This window comes from Amphiura filiformis, chromosome 6, assembly GCF_039555335.1.
Source record: "Amphiura filiformis chromosome 6, Afil_fr2py, whole genome shotgun sequence".
Taxonomy (NCBI): domain Eukaryota; kingdom Metazoa; phylum Echinodermata; class Ophiuroidea; order Amphilepidida; family Amphiuridae; genus Amphiura; species Amphiura filiformis.
Genome location: NC_092633.1, coordinates 49,242,924 through 49,264,552, shown reverse-complemented (window position 1 = coordinate 49,264,552; position 21,629 = coordinate 49,242,924). Strand labels below are relative to the sequence as shown.

The 21,629-nt window shown below is 37.6% G+C and overlaps 2 protein-coding genes across 2 annotated transcripts in view; one reads left to right on the top strand and one right to left on the bottom strand.

The window, feature by feature from the left end:
* Positions 1 to 1,336: 1,336 nt before the first annotated feature.
* On the bottom strand, positions 1,337 to 9,614 carry LOC140155537 (uncharacterized). The gene is made up of 2 exons (XM_072178415.1): positions 9,465 to 9,614; positions 1,337 to 4,728 (listed from the first exon to the last, which is right to left on the bottom strand). The coding sequence occupies exon 2, from the start codon at positions 4,601 to 4,603 to the stop codon at positions 1,751 to 1,753; it is 2,853 nt and encodes a 950-aa protein (XP_072034516.1). The 5' UTR covers positions 4,604 to 4,728; positions 9,465 to 9,614; the 3' UTR covers positions 1,337 to 1,750.
* LOC140154578 (serine/threonine-protein phosphatase PP1-gamma catalytic subunit B) overlaps positions 8,908 to 21,629 on the top strand; it is a 48,274-nt gene continuing 35,552 nt past the window's right edge. The window contains exons 1-2 of the mRNA XM_072177146.1: positions 8,908 to 8,946; positions 17,776 to 18,004. Of these exons, the coding sequence (XP_072033247.1) occupies positions 8,908 to 8,946; positions 17,776 to 18,004 (268 nt within the window). The remainder of the gene's footprint in view (positions 8,947 to 17,775; positions 18,005 to 21,629) is intronic.

Here is a 21,629-nt window from a genome sequence, read left to right as displayed (position 1 = left end):
ACGAAATGCCCTTTTAATATTAAAGTAAACAAATATAATCTGCAAAAAACAAGGCTTTTAGGTGCTGTAGTTGTGACAAATTCCCGAGATTTTGACTAAAACGTATGAAACAATGTTTAGTTATTATGATGGACATGCACATGGTACAGCTATTCCAGTTGAAATCCACACTACTCCTGTGGAAGATTTTGGAAATAATTTCCACAGGCGGAGTATGTTTCAGGGTTATTGAAACCCATTCTACATGTACCTCTGTATTATGGCTTTACCTATACCTTCCACAACTGGAGTGAGTATTTCAAATAGAAGTTATCCAATTGTCTATTCTATTCAAAATTCATACAGCCAAATCTTCCACAGGGGTACATGTAGTGTGGATTTTAAGTGGAAAAGCCCATTATCTGCCTTGCATGAGCGACAAACCAAGATGAACAGATTGATCATCGTGTTATGCACGCTGCAATTTTGAATCGGTAAGGCTAAAACAAGCTATGTCTCAAAATCCCACGCGCATCTGTTTTTCTTAGCGCGTCCATGTCACAGAGATGCCACTCAGTTTCGCTCAAAAAACCTGAAACTGGTCAGAAAAACCTGAAAAAGCACATGAATGCAGGCCCAAACAGGCTGAAAATAAATAAAAATGCGGGAATTCAGGCTAAAACCTGAATAGTGGCATCTCGGATGTCAGCTGAAACTACAAATTCATTTTCTAAGACATTGTTTTGAAGGAAATTTACTTGATTCGATACTCACACTGTTTAGGTATAAAACAATTGATATTTGTACTTCAAAGGTGAAAATCAACAAACTCCAATTTTATGCTGTGTACTTTTGAACACTCGAAATTGACATCTTAATTCAAAATTAAGTTTTAAAAATAGTTATTTAAAGAAATTCTAAAAAAAAAAAAAAAGCATTCCGCATTCGTTTTTTTTAAACTGCCATGGGCTCTGAGACATAGCATTATCTTTTTAGCCTAATCTTTGGTTACAATGTCTTTGGATTTGACTAATGAGAAACCTTGGTGAGAAGCTTCTTTTTTGAAAATGGACACCGCCTACCAACACTACCATAATTGTCACCCGCTCTGACAAAACCAGGAACAAGTTGACATTTCATGATTTGAATAAAAATGTAAGCACTAGACAATAAGCTTTAAAATGATACCAAAATTATATAAATAGCATCAATACCTTTCAAGATATGGATAATTTTGTAAATGATATCTTGATATTTTTGCCAAATTGCTATTCTGAGTAATGGGCCAATTAGTTTCCTGCCTTACACAGGACTGAATAGGGATTATCATATAGTTCAACTGTTATCTCTTTGTTAAAATAAGTACTTTCAAGGATTTGAAAGTCCACTTAGTCCCAGGGTCAAAAACCATGAAATTAAGAATTCCAAAATTTCATTTTTTTATGGGAATGTCATCTTTAGAGGCCTACAACTCAAAAACATTGAACATTCCGAGTTTTGTTGGAGCTGATCACAATTTATACATGTAACTGTAATTTGCAATTTCTTTCTGTAATAAGGCCCAAGGGAAAAACATCATGTTGCTGATCCTCAGCCTTTCGTGTTTTAAAAGATAAATAAGAAATTAAAACTGGTACATGATAGCACTGATGAGGAAGAAATTTTTTTCTTCCACAATTTTAAACAAAAATATCTTGAAAGTGGCTTACTCTTGGTACATTTTAAAAGACAGTGTGGGCCTACAAATCTACTTTTTCATGTTCTACAAATTTTAAACAGTTTTATGATGAGGAATTCCTTGTAAGGGTCTGAAAATAGACGTAATGGAAGGCCTTATTGCAGACGATTCATTGAAACATGCGTTGCTTGACAATATCTCCTCATACTCTTTGCGTTCAAGCATGTTTTCTTCAAAACATTGACTCGATGATGATGATGTTGGCGCAGATTTGGTAGAACTGAGTTGTGCAGCGATACTGTCTATACTCTTACTAAGATTAAGTTGCGATTTAGCTGTCTTTGGTTTATTCTCAGAAATATCTTGATCCAGCATAAAACTATTGCTCGGTGCAGTGGAAGGAGTTGGATGGACTTGTGACGACTTTGTCGAGAGCAGGTGCGATGCCAAGTCGTTAATCTTATTCATCTTGCTTACAAACTCACCTCTGGCTTGTTCTGATGATGACGACACCAAATCACTTCGACAAGCTTCTTCGTTGGTTCTCATTTGGTTCTCCTTTTTCACCTCCACAAAGCCGCCATCAAAATTAGTCAACATATCATTTGAGTAACCGAAATTAAGTGGCTTTGATATGGATTTGTCTAAAGACTTGTCTGTTTGTCTCCTGATGCCATACATAAAGGCATTGGGTTGCATTAGCTGAGCAGCGCTGTGATAAATACTTCCACTCTTTGGTTCAGCGTTACTTGAAAAACTTGGTAATTGGTCGCTGGTTCCTGGAACATAACTACTGCTTACCGCAGGATTATATCCCTCCTGTGCGATATTTTCTTTGGAAGTCTTGGCCGATAGCAGCAGAGAAGCCAAATTATTGATTTTGTTCTTTTTACTTACGAAAGACATTTGGTCCTCTTTGCGCGCAGCCCCTGTTGGCCCTTGAGGAGCACCCTCATCAATGGGTATTGAAAGTTGCATACGGATGTGATCAACGATGCTTATTCCTCTATTCCCGCATGGATCGTATGTCTTGTCCGCTTCTGACGAGGAAAGCCTCGGGTGTGAATTGGAGCTTGAGAATTCAGAGAAATCATGTGGGAATGTGGATTTTGTGCTGCTTGGTTGCTCATTTTGTGGACGTATTTGATCTTGAGAAGTACCGCTATTCGACGTATCACTTTTAGATGCACGTAGAAGAGCGGCAATGTCGTTTATTCCCAACTTGCTTCCCGATTCTAACGATTCATTGGTATCGTCCGCCTTTTCTTCCGATGATGGTACACCGGCCAGTTGCGATGACACACTACCAACTAGCCTACCTTCTTTGGAACCAAGTTCTGGATTTTCTGATTTCACCAAAACATTACCTTCTGACGCTGTCTGACTAAGATTCGCCGATGCCCCGCTGACCTCGGTAGCCATCATCTGGAGCATGTGTGCAGACCCAAGTAGATGCATGCTATTATTTCCTAAAAAACTAGCATAGTTTGTAGTTGCCTGTGGCGGCTGAAGTGCAACAAAGCTATGAGATGAGTAGTCCAGATCAGCGACGTCATTAGCATGAGTCTTGCGATGGCCAATGAGGGCGCTATTTTGCGCAAACGCTTTGCCACATAGTTCACACTTGTACGGTTTCTCTCCCGTGTGGGTTCTCTGATGGCGTCGTAGATCTTCTTTAGCACCAAACGACTTGTTGCAAATATCACAGGAGAAAGGGCGTTCACCTGTGTGGATGCGCTCGTGAATACGCGCGTAGCCTCGCTGCGAGAACGACTTCTGACAGAATTTACACGAAAACGGCTTCTCTCCCGTATGCGTTCTCTCGTGCTGCTTCAACTGACTACTGCTGCGACAGTCACGACCGCAAAATCTGCAATTATAGTTTGCCCGATTGGTCGAGCCCTTCGGTCTTCCGCGCCCTCTACCTTGTACGGTACTCGACCCTTCTATGAATTCTAACAATTCTTGCTGTTGGGCTACAGGAAGGGTTTTCAATTTTTCAAACATCTCTGGTGTTAACCCACCGTCATATCCATCCAAATCGGGCATACCAGCTTCTTTTAACGCTTCCAACAAAGCAGGTGACGGCTCTGGCCTATCTTCTTCTCCTTCCAGACCCCCCAGAAAGAAATCCAAATTCGGCGGCTTTGAGGCGAACGGTCTTTCTCCAGAGTGAATTGTTTCGTGTTTATTTCGATAAGAGCGTTGCGAGAACCCTCTCCCGCAGACTTTACACTTGTAGGGTTTCTCTCCTGTGTGAATTCTCTCGTGGCGTCGCAAATCTTCTTTGGTACAGAACGCTTTCTCGCAGAAACCGCAGCTAAAAGGTCGTTCACCTGTGTGAATTCTCTCGTGAATCTTCAGGTATCCTTTCTGTGCGAAACTTTTGGGACAAAATCGACAGCAGTGAGGTTTCTCGCCCGTGTGGGTTCTCTCGTGGAGAAGAAGGTGACTTCCACCCGAGAACGTCTTATCGCAAAATGAACACTTGTAGAATTTCTTCTCCGTCCTCGTTGGCGTATGTCGGGAAGACGCGACCATGGACGGGAGGCCATCTTGATTCTGGTGAGTTTTGTTTCGAAGCGGAGATGCGATATCATTTTTCTCTTGATCTGTAGAAAATGAATCGTTCTGTTCAAATTGGGGAATACTTAAATTAGACGTGTCGCTGTCAATGTTCTGTTCTCGAGTATCCTGCCAAGGCTGGCTCATTTCATTTTTGGTTTGGGGCATTTCTGTGGGTAAAGCCGACACGTTTCTATGTAAATCTTTGGAATACTCTGGCTGCTTTTGAAATCTACTCTGTCCAATGTCCGACTTCCACAGTTGGTAACGGTATTTGCGAAACCACTGCCTGTGCTTCTGTAAATGGGATATATAACCCCCTGACGACCCTCTAAACTGCCTCCGACAATAAAGACAGATGTGTCGTATTATGCGTGCCATTTTCACTTCTTTTATTTGGAGTGGCCAGTGATAATTTAGACTATATGGCAGTACAGGATTGTCATAAAGGCACACACGTGGCTGCAGATGATGGTGGAAAAACTGGCTTCACATCATATTGGTATCTGAAAAACACAATGCAAATGCAATGTTTAATGAATCAGAATAGAGTCAATACTGGGGGGTGTGTGAGAGGGGCATTTTCCCCAAATATGTTTCTTGCCCCCCCCCCACTTTTAAGGCAATTGTTACAGACATGGCTGTGTGGAACCCAGTTCCAATACTCCCTGCTCCAACCGGGAGTTCCAACAGGTACTGTGTATGTGTTTGTATGTGTTTAATGTGCATTCACATACACACAATAGCCGTCTGTACGAAGAAATTGTTGCTCCAAAAATGACTGCAAATTATACATTTTTCACCACAAAATATGATATATGAAAACACAGGTGAGCAATGTATGAATATATGGAGAGGTCAAACAGGTTGTTAATTATTGTCAATTTATTAATATTTTGCGACATTTATAATGAAAACAATTAACACTGAAGACACCTTATGGCACCTGCTACAACTTGAGAACAAGTCCTCTAACATTCGAAATTTGTAGTTACTAGCGGTCACCCGTCTTTCGTGGTCACTGTCTTTTGCGGTAATGATATTTTATATTATACTGGTCAGATGTAATGTCAGGTGCAATTACAGTGTTTGAGTTAATTTTGTTACACCCCATTATGAAAGTTATGATGTAATTTCACCTGGTGTAGTGCAATTTGAAGTGCAGTCTCAGAATAATGAAAACAAATTTACAATTGTGTAGAACACAACATATGGGCCAAAATATTTTGCACATGTTACGCTGATTTTTTTAAAACCATTTGTCTCTATGGGACAGGAAATTGTCAAAAGTTGCGGAGAAAATCTTCAGTCTAAGTCACCCATTTGGGCTACCAAATTGCTGTTTAGCAACCCTTCTTCTTCTTCTTCTTCCAATACAGCACAGTCCGCACATAGCGTATATTCGTACTTTTTGCATGGTGGGTGCAGGAAATTTACAGTGCTGACTACATCTAAGGTGCGATAAAAACTGGAAGTCGTCTAGCGGAGCTGGACGGACTGCACCTGCCCTCTGAAGCATTAATCCCCGATTAATTTGGGTGATTTTGTAGACTTCAAAATAGTGAAATTGGTTATTCTTTCAATGGTCCTTCAACACAAAAGCATCAAACACAATAAACAAACACTTTAGTCTTTACTGTTGACAATAGGTTCTCCATAAAAAGCAGCAGGCCTACACCCTTTGAACACTGACATGATAATGTTGACAAATTAGTTGAATAAACAATACCTGTTAATTACTCAAGTGAGATTCTCCTGTGTAATGGTATGAGTGACCCAATATGAGACCAGACATAGGATTTATGGGTGTTCATGTTAAACAGCATGACTGTATTGTAGTGTATTGTGACTGTTTACTCAATGTTTACTCAGTGCTTAGCTCGCAGGGAGCTTGCAGTGCTTTTGAAACTAATTAACTTAATTTGACCCCCTTAACGTAAACAAAAACAAAATTTGACATTTTATTGAAGTGCGCACGACCTTGTTCTTTGCATCGCAAAAGTCCGTTTAATATCCAATATAATGTACATGTAAAGCGTAAAAGTTTTTAGCCTTACCAATTCGCCAAACTCAGTAATTTATTATAGATTACAACTGTATGGACCCTGCCTGACCGAACAGTAGGGTGGTTCTTATTTTACAAAAGTCTGAAATTCCTTGCTCCTACCCCTTAGAATGGTTCAGTTGGATGAAAAACTTATTCTGTAAAATTTTCAGGAAGATCGGACAATATTTACTGGTAGCCCAAGAGCCTCCAATATGGTGACCCCTGTCGTGATTATTGGTCATCGGACATTTTTGAGCAATTTTAGGGGAGTATATTTTCAAAATAGAGCGTCTCTTGATATTCAATCTTTCTAAATGCATTAACAGTAACTAAAACATGTATGTAACAAAAGGTGCCTTGTATTTACTGCCATTGTTGTTTTAAACTCAACCAGATATGGCACTTCGTGCTGCGAATACTCCTAAATACCGGTCCTCGGCCATTTTCAAGCATTTGTAAGGGGTCTAATATAAAAAATAGAGTGTCTCTTGATACTCAATCTTTGTAATTGCATTAACAGTAACTAGTTTAACATGTGTATAACAAAAGATGTCTTGTATTCACTTCCATTGATTTTTTAAACTCAACTAAATATGGTAGTTTGTGCCGTGAGTACTCCTAAATACCGGTCAACAGCCATTTTCGAGCAACTTTTATAAGGGGTTTATTTTCAAAATAGAGTGTCTCTTGATACTGAATCTTTGTATTTGCATTAACAGCAAACAGTAAACATATCTAGATAGCAAAAGATGTCTTGTATTCACTTCCATTGTTGTTTTATTCTCAACCAGATATGGTAGTTTGTGCTGTGAGTATTAAAATATGGCCGGTTGTCAGCCATTTTCGAGCAACTATAAGGGGGCCTATTTTCAAAATAGAGTGCCTCTTGATACTCAATCTTTGTAATTGCATTAACAGCAAATAATTTAACATGTATATAACAAAAGATGTCCTGTATTCACTTTCATTGTTGTTTTATTCTCAACCAGATATGGTAGTTTGTGTATGCTGTGATTACATGGTCGTCAGCCATTTTCGAACAATTTTATTTAGGGGGTCTATTTCCAAAATAGAGTGGATCTCTTAATTCTTCAATCTCTTTGTAATTGGCATTAACAGCAACAAGACAGCCTGCAAATGTCTCTATAGGCAACATCTGCCAAGTAAATAGTCTCCACCTGTGGTATCTTTCTAGAGCAGCCTTGGTTCTTCGATCCCATCGCTCAAGTGGCCACAAAATGTGAAATGGTAAAATCAATGCAAAATAGGGAGGGTGAGAATGAAACGCTCAAGCGCATCAAAGTTGCTGCACGGCTAATTTCAGATAGTCGACTGGAAGACTTTGCCACACAGAATACCAGAAGATTCTTGGAGAAGTTGGGTATTATCAGCTGACTTGATGGATCATGATCCAGAAACTTGGACCAGCCGTGATCATGGTGATGACTTTCTTGAGGGGGTGGAAATCATTAAAACATTAAGGTGATAAACGTTAATGCAGAGCATGGAGTGGCACTGGTGCAGGAGTTCAACACGATGAAGACCATACCAGTTGCAGTTCTTAAATTGCAAGTTGTATCTGAGCATCAACACCAGTTTCCTGACAGCCATGAGAAAGTCAACATCCTTTTTATGAATTGCAGCAAATTATAAAATTAACTATTCCCAGTCTGACAGTCAGCACAGACTATGTTATTTGGGTTAGAACAATGAATGTGAATACAGAACAGTTTTGTTATGTTAAACTAGTTCAGTTGCTTTTAATGCAACTGCAAAGATTGAGTATCAATGGATACTCTATTGGGAAAATCCCCCATAAATTGCTTAAAAATGGCTGACGACCATTAGGAGTACTCACGGCACAAGTTGCCATATCTGGTTGAGTGTAAAACAACATTGGAAGTAAATACAAGACAGCCTTATTTGTTATAGATATGTTTAACTAGTTACTGTTAATACAATTACAAAGATTGAGAATCAAGAGACACCCTGTTGGGAAAATAGACCCCCTTGAAAATGGCTGACGACCAGTCCGTATTTAGGTTCTCACGGCACATAACTGCTATTTGGTTGCGTTTAAAACAACAATGCAAGTGATTACAAGACGTCTTTTGTTATATATATGTTAAAGTAGTTGGTGTTAATGCAATTACAAAGATTCAGTAGGGCCTATCAAGAGACAATCTATTTTGAAAATAAACCCCTTATAAAAGTTGCTCGAAAATGGCTGTTGACCGGTATTTAGGAGTACTCACGGCACAAACTACCATATTTAGTTGAGTTTAAAAAATCAATGGAAGTGAATACAAGACATCTTTTGTTATACACATGTTAAACTAGTTACTGTTAATGCAATTACAAAGATTGGGTATCAAGAGACACTCTATTTTTTATATTAGACCCCCTTACAAATGCTTGAAAATGGCCGAGGACCAGTATTTAGGAGTATTCGCAGCACGAAGTGCCATATCTGGTTGAGTTTAAAACAACAATGGAAGTAAATACAAGGCACCCTTTGTTATAAACATGTTAAACTAGTTACTGTTAATGCATTTAGAAAGATTGAATATCAAGAGACACTCTATTTTGAAAATATACTCCCCTAAAATTGATCAAAAATGTCCGATGACCAATAATCATGACAGGGGTCACCATATTGGAGGCTCTTGGGCTACCAGTAAATATTGTCCGATCTTCCTGAAAATTTTACAGAATAAGTTTTTCATCCAACTGAACCATTCTAAGGGGTAGGAGCATGGAATTTCAGACTTTTGTAAAATAAGAACCACCCTACCGAACAGGCCTTATTTCTGTTACATGATTGGTGTCAGAAGTGGGATTGTTGTTGTGCTCGGCGCTGATCGCTAATTCATGAATTCCGCTACAATATTACAATTACATTTACATGGTGGACCTGAGACTAGTATACCTAGTGGTGGACTGTGGACACTTCAAGTTCAACTGATATTCTTTGTATTTGAGTTGTCAGTTGATGGTATACTTCTGTCAAATGAAAGCAGGACCCCATGCCTGTATGTGTGTGTCTGAGAAGGGCCTGGTCTGAGGGCAATTGTACCTACATCTCAAGCATTGTACTAGCTTAAATGATCATGATGATTACTAGCATATAAACAACGCTACATCTACTAGGAATTTGCGCGAAATTCTCCCAAGTACGGCTCCATATACACTTACTTTAAAATGCCTCTTACGACAAATGTACGATGTTTTCATGATGTCTAGGTTCTTCAAATTATGGCATTGCAACATCCTTTTAGCTCAACTTCAAGGAACTTCTTTCTCCTTCATGTCCTTCAGCTCCGCTAATCTCTCGGCTTTAATCCATATACGGCATAGGGAGGAACCTTTCATCATTGAAAACAAGGAAAGATATTTCAGTATCCGCACCTTCATGTAAACACATAAGGAGGTCTCATTAAAGAGGGCGCAAGACTAAATTTTAATATGCCCAGGCCTGAATATGCCAAAATTTTATCCAAAAATGGATGAATTGTGCTATTTGGTTGAAAAGGTTGCTGTATTGACCGAATCCCACTAGGCCCGACTAGGGGGCTGTCATTCTCCTGGGAAGGGGGGGTCATGAATATACTGGGAATTTTTAGACCAAAAATAGGGGGTATAATTTTTAAGAAACTTTTTTAATATCCAACTACCGAACCGAATGTTCACATTAGGCCTACATGTAGGCCTAGGCCTATATAAAATAATTTGTCAAAAAATTTCGTTTTGATGTCTTTGAAATTTTGTATCAACTCTCTATATTTTGACCCAAAACTTTTCCCAGTCTCACGGAAAAAAGCCCTTTTTGGTAAGACTTTCCCCAGTCTCACGGAAGATGAGACCCTACTGATTTTTTGGTGGTCCTTACTCCTTAGGCCTATTTATTAATAGCTCTTACCTGTAGATTATAAAATTTTGTTTCAATTCAGGACATTCGGTTCTCGAGATACATTTGTATGGCCTAGTCAAAATGGCACGAAACCAAGAAAAAGTTGGCAACAACTTTATGCATGCAAAGTAAAGTTTTTAGATAGGCCTACAATTAAAATATATATATAGACCCTAGGCCTAGAGGCATGGTACCGGTACCATAGTTATCAAGACACAAACTCACGGTTGCGTTTGATAATTGCAATTTGCATAATTAATAAGGGCCACTAATTAGTTGCATGCCAAAAACAAAGAAAATAAAGAAAGTTGATGTTGCTAACTTCTTTGTTTCACGCCATTTTGACACTGAGCCATATTTTGGTAACCGAATGTTGGATTAAAATAAAATTTTCAGTTTTGTAATCAGGAAAGCATGGACGTTCACATCATTTAGAACTACGAAAATCTTACCCTAACTCAAACTACTCCCATACATGCAACTAAAGGGTTCACAAAAAATAACTCCCCCTAAAATTACAAAACATTTCTGTGCATAACTTGACATACATTTCGTTGATTTGAAAAATTAAAAAACCTGTGAATAAAGTAATCATTTTTCTACCCTTCCAAATTTCGTTCTTCTAAAAATCTTTTTGTTTTTATTAAAAATAATCACATTTTCCAAAAATGATGCTTTCAGAAAAAGTTGCACTTTTCAACATCCTCATTTATGTCAAAATTAGCTTCAACGAATCATTATTTTGGACTACATGATGGTTGCATGGGTGACTAAGGGATCAGAGACAGAAAGGTGAAGGAAAAAAACCCAATTAAATCAATCATAACATTGATATCGAGAAAGTTTTATACATTGCATGTATGGGATGTTGAAAACTGCAATTGTTTTAAGGCGATATAATACCCTGATTTTCATCAGTACCCATCTTCTTTTTTTTTTTTGCAAATTTATAAAGTATATAAATATGTTCATCATCTCATGTCCTGAACTTATAAAATATCTCTACATACAAAGTGGGTTTAAACCATTTTAGAAAATCATTTTACAGCTCAACTTACCGTACTTTGCCTAACCAGACAGTCCATGCCAAAATTGTTACTACACCTTTACATTTCATCGAATCTCTTTTTGATGTCTGTCATTTTGAACATCATACTTGAAAGATGTATGCTATGTAGAAACTTTATTTTGCAATTTCATAATTTGCATATTATTAGCATATTTGCAAGAAAAAACATGAAAATCAATAAATACCTATATTTTTCACAATTTCAATATTTTATTAGAAATTAAGCATGTAGGCCGTTTGTTATGACTTGATGAATGAAACTGTTATAGACAGATTTTGATATTTTTGCTTATTTTTCCTTTTTTGCCCCAAAATGTGTAAAAATCACAATTTTTGGATGACCTATATTTTCTTTGAATATTTATCAAATTTCTTAATTTAGGTATAATACAGTGCAGAAAAGATGTCAAAAAATCTGTTAAAACAGATTTCCAATAAATTGTTCCATTTTCATTTTTGGGTTAAATACTCAATGTTCATGGAATGCGCGGGATATTTGAAACATAAAATGAAAACATGTCCATTGCACTTTTTCCTCGAGATGTAGGCCTACTATAATATCAAGGTTACGGATATATTATAATCCCTTCTTATCTTCACTGATCCATCAGATACCTATCGTTATGAATGATCAATGAAAAGGTTCAGAACTGGGCTACTAATGGTCTTGTCAAGTATCTATACGCTGGCGAAGTTACGTAATAATCGGATTAACTACCATAGCAATAGGTGAAAACAATTTTTGTATATACCGCGCTGCGCTGATACGTTCACGCGGTACCTCTGCATTGAACCATATCATGCTAATTACTTGCACCTGTAAGATTAGTATCTTTGAAAAGACCAGTATTGTATTCAATCTATGATTGCATACATACACAGGTGATTAGTGTAACCTGCTTGTAGTGCAGCGCGATATGTTCAAAATTGTTTTCACCTATCGCTATGGTAATTAATCCGATTAGTTACGTATAACTTCGCCAGCGTATAGTTATTTTCATGACTGTGTCAACTCAAAAATCATGCAAGGTCGAATGTAGGAAAAGTATGATCAGTTGAGCTGTAGCCCTATATATTTTTTTGTTTACTGTATCCTGGTAACCGAGATGTGTGTTTCATAACAAACCATAATTTATTCTATTCAACATGTCCAAGTAGAATACATGAATAGAATACATTAAATCCTTTGTTATACTATCTATAGAAATGTACTCACTGATTATAACACTGAATAAATTAAATAGGCCTAATCTCTTCCACATAGACAATTTAATACTACACCATGTATGTATCTTTTACAATGTGTTGTTAGGAAAAGAGATTAAAAAAGGCTATAAGGTCATCAAAGGTCAGGTTATAGGTCAATGGTTCAGGTCAAATTCAGGCATCAATTTTGAATACATGTGATAGTCTGTGATATCATACATGTCATAATGAGGCATCAATTTTGATATTTTGTCTGTTACTGGATATATAATGGAAATGTGTGAGGTGGATATACTAAAATACCTTGGGATGTAAATGGTGAGTACAATTAAGATTGCCTAGTTGAGATGGATTCGGCAAATAAATATAAAATAGTTACCAAAATCACAAAAATGAAGCTTACGGAAAACTACCTAATATGGTGGTATAGGTGACAAAAAATACAATCTTTTTCAACATTGCTGTAGTGTGGTTGTGGTAACCTGTTACCTATGGTTTAATTAAGTTTCAGTGATATAGTGTCGCAAGTTCAAAATACAAAATATAGCTCAACATTGAAAATAGAAGCATTTTAACCGGTTCGTTTTTTGATAGTTGTGGAGCACCAAGTTCATGAAGTCATAAAAGAAATCAGGGACCACTTATTCCCATTTTACATATCAACATTATTTCCCTAATGTGTTAGCAACACATATCCAAAATTTTAACGAAATCCGTTGATAGTAAGCTTTCCAAAATGAGGTGAATTTAAAACATCAGTGATGTACCACTTTTTGGCTTATACCATTAGAAGCATGTACGCGTCATTGATACTGATGCCACCAATTGAACGAGAAGATTTGCCCCTTGATTTTGCATACCACTTTGTCCAATTTCTTTATGTAATTTCTTCACAAAATGCAAAAAAAAATGCAATGGGTGTAGTACCCCTTAAAGCATCATTTTTGAAAAATTTGATTATTTTTTACCAAATCAAAAGGATTTTGAGAAGGGATAACTTTGGTAGGGTAGCAAAAAGATGCATTTATTCACAGGCTTTTAAAGTTTTCAAATCAATAAAATGAATGTCAATTTATGCAAAGAAATGTTTTGTAACTCCTAAATTTATTTTACCATTTTTGAAACACCGGCTCAATAAAACCTTCTAGAAATACCCCGTAGGGCCTACATGTCAATGAATCATTGTTTTATACTGCAAGATGATTGCATGGGTGACTGAAATTAAATAAAACAAAACACCATTAAATCAATCAAAACATTGATATCGAGAATGTTTTTGCACACTACATGTAGGTATAGGATGTAAAAAAGTGCAACTTTTTCTGAAAGCATCACTTTGGAAAGTGTCATTATTTTTGGCCAAAGCAAAAAGAACTTTGGGAGTGTAGGAAAATGATTTCTTTATTCATAGGTTTTTAAATTTTTCAAATCAACGAAATGAATGTCAAGTTATGCAAAGAAATGTTTTGTAATTTTAAGGGGGGAGTTATTTTTTGTGAACCCTTTATAACATGATAAATGCAATGGTTAATAAATCGAGTTCCTGAGCTGCAGAAGTGAGTGTTTCTATTTTTTCCCGAAGATTATTTCTCATTTCCTTGTATATTAATGTTATAGTGAAGTTTTTTCTCTAAAAAAATCAAGTTTCAATATTATATTAAATATAAATTATACATTTTATAATATTCATTACAAATGTGTTTTTTAATTGAACCACAAAAAAATCCTGGCTAACTCAACTCGAGTTGGGTGCAACCTACATTTAATTAAAGCTTGTGACTTGGGCTTTCACTTTTTACACATTATCCGACCAATTGTTGGGCAACTTTTTAAAATTTCTTTATCTTAAAGTCCTCAGCAAAAAGGACTAAAGTTTATGTACACCGATGCGGGTATAGCCGTATTTGTGTACAAATATAAGGCCCTCTAGTTCTAAATGAACATCATGCATCTATTGCGCCTAAAAACGCAAATCTGTTTGCACTTTTACACCATATTTTAACATTTTTAGCTTCCAATAGCAAATTCCCGAGCAAATTATGTATGTTTTGGGCAAAACCCTTGGAAATGGTGGTAGGCCTAAACGTTATAAAAAGATGAAATCGGCCTCCCAAAAATTAAAAGAGGGGCTTTGAAAAATTCAAGAATGATCATAATTTAATTTTACAGAACTTTTTTTATTGTGAAAGAACTTGATGAACAATAATTGCATTTGATTTTATAGCAATGGTTTTATATACGGAAGTTGTTTAAAAATAAAGAAATCAAAGAGCTTTAGACCTGTAACTTGTGCCAGTGGCGTAGCCAGGAGGGAGGGATGTGAGAAGTCTTCTCCTCTCCCCCCCCCTGTGGGACGGTGCTGGCCGCCCTGAAATCAAGATTTTTAGCCCGTTTTGTGCTTTTTAGCCCATTTCTCGCCAATAAGTTTCCCCCGAAGTTGGCCTGCCCCTCCTTGCCTACCCTCAGTCAGAAAAAACCTGGGGTTTACAGGAGGATCAGGAGAATAAAAGCACTGATGGATCAGTGAAAAATACCAAGTTTGACCCCCCAGCATTTAAAAATTATGAATTTGGTTTTTTAAAGGTTTCCATTATTAGCAACATCAAAACTGAATATGAATTAGCTCTCTTACTGTAAAAGACTGAAAGAATCAAGAAATCACTCTGAGAGTGAGAAAAGTGAAAATCACTCCAAACAAAAGGCTAGTGAAAACCACTGTTTCTCTATCAATTAGGTCACAGTATGATCAAGGGATGATATTATAAACTTTAAATGCTAATTATCTCAAAATGACCAAATTGCACTCAGCTAGCAGGAGGACTCAGGTCTTCATTATAATGTGGATGGGCCCCGCTTGGTCATCCAAGGGCAGTGGCGGCGCCACGGGGGGGGGCATGGAAATGCCCCCCCCCTAGTACAAGGAACTTATACGATGTCCTCATTCACAAACTGATAGGGGAAGGTGGGGCATAACGGACCCCCGGGGCAAAACGGAACCACCTGGAAAAATAGGCCTTGGCAATACTGCCGTCTATGCAAATTATATTGAGGAACACAAGTATGGCTACGAGGCTTTACAACAAAAAATTTATCTGAAACAATCCACTGACATTCGAGCAAGATCGAGTCAAAAAATTACTACCCGTCTGGTGTAAGATGTTTAATGCGCTGAAATTTTACTTCATTAATATCGGATTCCCAAATAATTATGTATATTGTAAACACGAAGGTACTAGCCATGAGCTGTATTAAGTGCATGGCCTATATGCTACGATGTATTATGCATGCAACCTATTTCTAAAAAATCGGGTATGGGGCAAAACGGAACCCTAGGTGTGGGGCATAACGGAACAGGGTTCCGTTTTGCCCCGGGCGGTTTGTCACACAGATGGGTTCCGTTTTGCCCCAATTGGACATACCTTGTCTTCACTCAAGGAAATGTAGGCGTTATCTAGGGGCCTACTCGAACATGGTAAACACTTCGCTGAAACTTACTCCACAGAGATGGTAGGCCTACTGCATATTTCTTTCTAATCAAATATTGGTCATACATATTATAGGCCTACTAGGCCTATAAGAAGTTAACCACTCACTCCACAGAGATGGTAGGCCCACTTAATATTGTAACTGAATATAGGCCTACATATAACTAGGCCTAGGGCCTACCGATGGAACAACTGATATAAGTTTGCACCCAGGGTACCGTTTTGCTCCATAGGGGGTTCCGTTTTGCCCCGATAGTGGGGCAAAACGGATTTTTTTTTTGTTGAAAATATTTCTTCATTTTTATAAAAAATTGTAAGATTCAAGTTATATTGGTTAACGGTATATTAAAGGTAAATACAAACTTCAACTGAATATATAATTTTTACAGTCATATTACTTATGGTGACGTCACAGAGCATCCTCAAAGTTAAGTGTTCCGTTATGCCCCACCTTCCCCTACTATCTGTCCATCGAGCGGTCCGAATTTTGAGCCATAAGTTTACGTGGTGAACTACCCCTCCCCATCGGAACTCTTGCTCCCCTTGTTGCCCCCCCCCAGTAAAAATCAACAATTACGAAAATTGCCACTTTTGCGGCAATTTTGCGCAAAATTTGTTGATTTTGCCCCCCCCAAATTCACTTCGCCCCCTCAATGCCCCCCCCGAGAAAAAAAAAAATCCTGGCGCCGCCACTGTCCAAGGGATGGGGGATCAAATGGTGGGATCAATTCCCCTAATTTGATAAATGTTGACGACAGTATGTGTGTTTCTAACCCGTTTCTAACCAAATGAACCTATCTATTGCGCATGAAAATGCCAATTTGTGTGCACTTTTACACCGTATTTCACTTTTGCACCATATTTCAACATTTTTAGCTTCAAATTAGCAAATTTGGGCAAAACCCTGGGAAATGGTGGTAAACATTGCCCGTTATATAAAAAGATTGGCCTCCCCAAAAGAGGGGCTCTGAAAAATTCAAGAATGATCATAATTTAATTTTACAGAACTTTTTTCTGTTAAAGAACTTTTTTTTTTTTTTTTTTTTTTTTTTTTTTTGATTTAGCAAATTAATTTTACACGGAAGTTATTTAAAAATAAAATTATTAAAGAGCTTCAAAACCCATCTGAAAACACAGAATGCTTTTGATGCATGCGCCACACCAAGTTTGATTAAACTCTGTAACAGAAAAAAAAGACGTTACATTACGTGTATGCGATATGCAAGGTACACAGTCGACGTAGGAGAGTAAAGACCCTCAGATATTTGACGTCATTTTTCGCCGGTATCGTAATTTGCATAATTGATGTCTTTGAAACATCGGCAGGCCCGCGACACTCCGGCACTTGTTGGAAGACATCTAGTACAGCAGACAGTACATGTACAATGTGATTCTCTAATTTATAATTAGGATTACGTCATTGTCAGAATGCCAGAGCTTGTTTCATTTGTTCATTAGAATGATTGACAGCTTCACAGACAGCGGTGGGCGGACTTTATACTCTTTGTTTTGTGAGCGGTACAAAAATGTGATTCTCCTCATAAATTATAGGTCAAGGCAGGACCGCGACACTCCGGAGGACAGCAGAGGACAGAAAAATGTGACTCTCCTGCTAGTCTCCTACACAACCAGTTGATTATGTTTTTGTTCATACCGCATACAGTCTGGCCCGCGCCCGAGACTAGCAGGAGAGTCACATTTTCTGTCCTCACATCGGTATAGGCCGTCTGCACGTTAATTGTACGGAGTGTCGCTTCTCTACCTTTATTTTCTCTGGTCAAGGTAGGTCAATTCGGACGTGACGCCTGTCTTCAACCGCTGTATAGCACGGTATAGGCAGTTTGCAGAGAGTGTCGCTTCTCTACCTTTATTTTCTCTGACATCGGCCGCCATCTTTCCATCGTAAATAAATTTGCGTCCCGTAGTCCCTCAGTAATCCTCGGAAATCATCACAATCTTACACTCAAATTGAAATACATTCGAAGGGAAATTGGGATAGGGTTTTATTCTGATGGCGGATTCAGAAAAGTGAACGTAGACAGTATAATAGCTCGTCTATTGGAAGGTAAGTGGACCGTTTTTCAGTGTTTAAAAAAATAATGTACGTTTCATCGTAGTAGCAACTGTCATGTCGATGTCATGTATTTGGAATCAAGCCGTGCCCTTGCTGGTAGCAACCGCATTATTCTTTCAGTTTTTGACATTTTAAAAAAGAAATGTGTCAAGAACTTAAAGGGTTTTATAACGCAACACCTTAACTTCAGTTGGTAAAATTTTCTGAGTTTTGCCACAAACTGATGATGATGAACTTGACGAACATCTTCATCAATGCATGTCATGAAAATTTATCCGCCATCCATGCTGACCAGTGACCTTCAAGATGATTGGAATTTGGAAATATTATGGAGCAGTATTACCAATAACCCAGGACCGTTGACGTTGTCAATACCATGATCATGATGTTGATATGCATCATGTGCATTTTGCAGGTTAATATAATTGTGATCATGCTGATGTTGCTCGAGAACTCCAGCCAAGAATTTGCTCACCGATAGCTTCACATTCTACTAGGCTAGAGACCTTTGCATTCAAAATCTAGTCGGATTCGCTGAAGCATGACAGAGTGTAAAGCAATGGAAGGTCAGAAGTAAACACAGCCGATCACGACAGGCGATTGCATCAAAAATGTTGCTAAAATTACACTTCAGCAAAATTTTAGACTGTCCAAAATACGCAAATCTTGCTCAAGATACAGTTGACTCATCAAAAATAACTTTCATTCAAATTTCAACATTAACAGAATAAATAACCTCCGGTGTAAAAAATTGCATTGCTGTCCGACTGAAAAACCATAGTAAAGTACTCTAGCATCGAATGCGTACGGTTGTGCGTCATGAATTGGGGTATAGGAAAAGGTGGTGGTGTTACATTAAAAAAAAAAATTTCAGGATGTTTTGGCCCAGATCTCAAGAATGTAGACTAATTTACTGGTATGTAACAGAGCAAAAAGCACGAAACAGACGTGGAAAACGGACGCCGTCCAGTCTGCAATAAAGGCCAAATGGACGTGGAAAATGGCCAAATGGACGTGGCAAATGGACGCGGCAAAATGCCCTAATGGACGTGGGAAATGGACGTGATAGTCTTTATCTCCAGCCGCCACGGCCAATACCTATTAATTGAATAAAAGGCATTCAGTATTATACATATTTATTAAGCTTTATTATGTAGAGACGGGCCGCATTCTGCGTGTTTTGCCCGTACAGTCTGCTGCAAAAATAATAATTTAGGCCTGATCGATATTCGACAACATTTTAAATAATGTCGTAAAACATCAAGTTTGTGCTTACTGTGTCAGAAAATTAGATGTTATCAATTATCATGTTTAAAACACGGTAGATTTTGTTTTATTTCTGTATTATCGAAACCAGAAGTGCTGATTATAGGTCCTGCATATGTGGAAACCGACGCTACGATAAGTTTTGATCATCGAGTCATTTAGGCCCTATTATTATTATTATGTACACATTCTTGCTTCTATAAAAGCTTATAAATACTTGGTCCTGTATATATAGGCCTATGTGGAAACATTATTTACTATGTCAAATGTTTAGCCATTGAATTTTGATAAATGTTTAATCAATATGTTTATGGAAGTTGACACATGAATGTTCAAAATGACTAGCTCAAGGGCTGAGTGTGCCTTTCTGTGTAGGCCTATAGGTAAAATTTAAATTGAATTGATTAGTATGTAAGAACGTGTTTAACTCAGGTGATGCGTAGGCCTATGCCTGTAAGCGGTAAGCCTATAGGTTGTTAGGACGCCCCTTTTCAGCATCGCTGTCACCCCTCCCCACCACTTTTTTTTCATGTTCTGCCATGCACCCAAAGACCCCTTATTTTGCCATTTATTCTTTCATCGCCCCAGGGCCCTTATTTTGAACAGCAAATTCGTTATCACCATAAGAACAAAATCTTAATCTTAGGAACTTCTTTTGAAATAACAAAGCAATTAAGCAAAAACTATAGAGGTTAGACCTACTGAGGGTTTGTTTTGGCTCTCACCCAAAGACCATAGGCCCTATTTGAAAAAAAAAATAATCATGTATTCACCCATGCCCGCCTTTAGGTCCAAACGGCCCGCCTCTCTCACCCAATGACCAAAATTGTACTTTTTGCTCTCACCGAATGTCATGATCATGCCCTCGTCCAATGTGAAAGTGTCCGATGCGGCCCTATACATAGGCTACCAATTTCATATAAGTGTCCCCGGGAGGTAAACATTTATAAATACTACAAACTTCCTCCATGTGTATGGGCATGTTTAATAATTACTCTCGTATCTATATGAAAAACAACCGGCATTCATTCACACACCTAGCTATATCCTTTTAAATCAGAAAATGGTTCTTTCTGACCTGTATACAAAACCTTTTTCATGTCTACAAATGGTTCTTTCTGGCATATTATAGGTCATACCACCAAATTCCAAGAATTGTGTCAAAACTACAATACAAAATACACACCCATCCGCCTTACACAACCCCCCCCCCCTCCCCCATGATCCTACAAACATACACGCGGTATTATAGATGTTAAGCGCAGAATGCAGAAAAATGCGCTTTTGAGACTCACCATACAAAATAGCATCTCAAATGCACATCATATTTCTTTACTGATTTCTAGGACACACCATACATATATTAGCTTATATTATAGCATTAATCATACTTATTTATGAAAAATGTGCAATCTGACTATTCTGATTTGTAAATGATTGACAGTTGTTTGAACATGCTGATGACAGCTGCAGTGCGTTGTACTGCATCGGTGCTCCTTTATTAAAAGGAAATCCCTGAAAGAGCTTATCCAAATTATTTGGTGAATAATAGCATTTTCATGAATGAAATATAGCATACGACATGCATATGCATGAATAAATTAAATTGGTCCTTACCGTCCTTTACAGTTACCAAAAAGTAAATATAAATTATGTTGTTTGAATTGGTGAATTGGCGCAATTAAAAATAGGCCCTACCTTTGCTGTCCGTGTCATGATGTGTTCTTATGAAATAAAAAATAAATAAATAAGTAACAACCAAGGAAGACAAAAAAGAGTAAAACCCAAATCAATCAAACTAATACAACCCACCTCGATACATTATATGGACCATGATAGATGTTGAGCGCAAAATGCGAAAAAATGCCTTTTGAGCTCCCCATATAAATGGCATCACAAATGAAAGCCAATTAAATACTGCATAGACTGGTAGGTCAAACATCACTGTAGCACCTTCCTATCAAGAGTTATGATTTTTCAAATAAATTTTTTTGCCGAAAACAGCTTATTTTGGCATGTCAATTGTCACGAGGCATGTCATATTTGAATGATTCTGGCGTGCAAATGATTAAGTCAATCACAAAACAAATACCTGAATCCATCAAATAGTACCCTCAGCTGATATGTTAAAATTTTAAAGGGTCATATCTATGTATATTGTAGACTCTATGAGTATATACAAAGTTGGCATGTGAAAATTTTTGTCACACAAAAAGTGTGTTTTTCGGGCAAAATCGGTCACAAATCAACATTTTGTAGCAAAACGATGTACGATGCACGCGTTTTGACCAAAAAATCATGTTCTACAAACAATTTTACCCCAGAAAAGACACCTTAGAAATTAAACATA

What these genes read in the sequence shown, in the direction of transcription:
- LOC140155537 (XM_072178415.1), bottom strand. Translation starts at nt 4,603, where the DNA reads ATGGCACGCATAATACGACACATCTGTCTTTATTGTCGGAGGCAGTTT.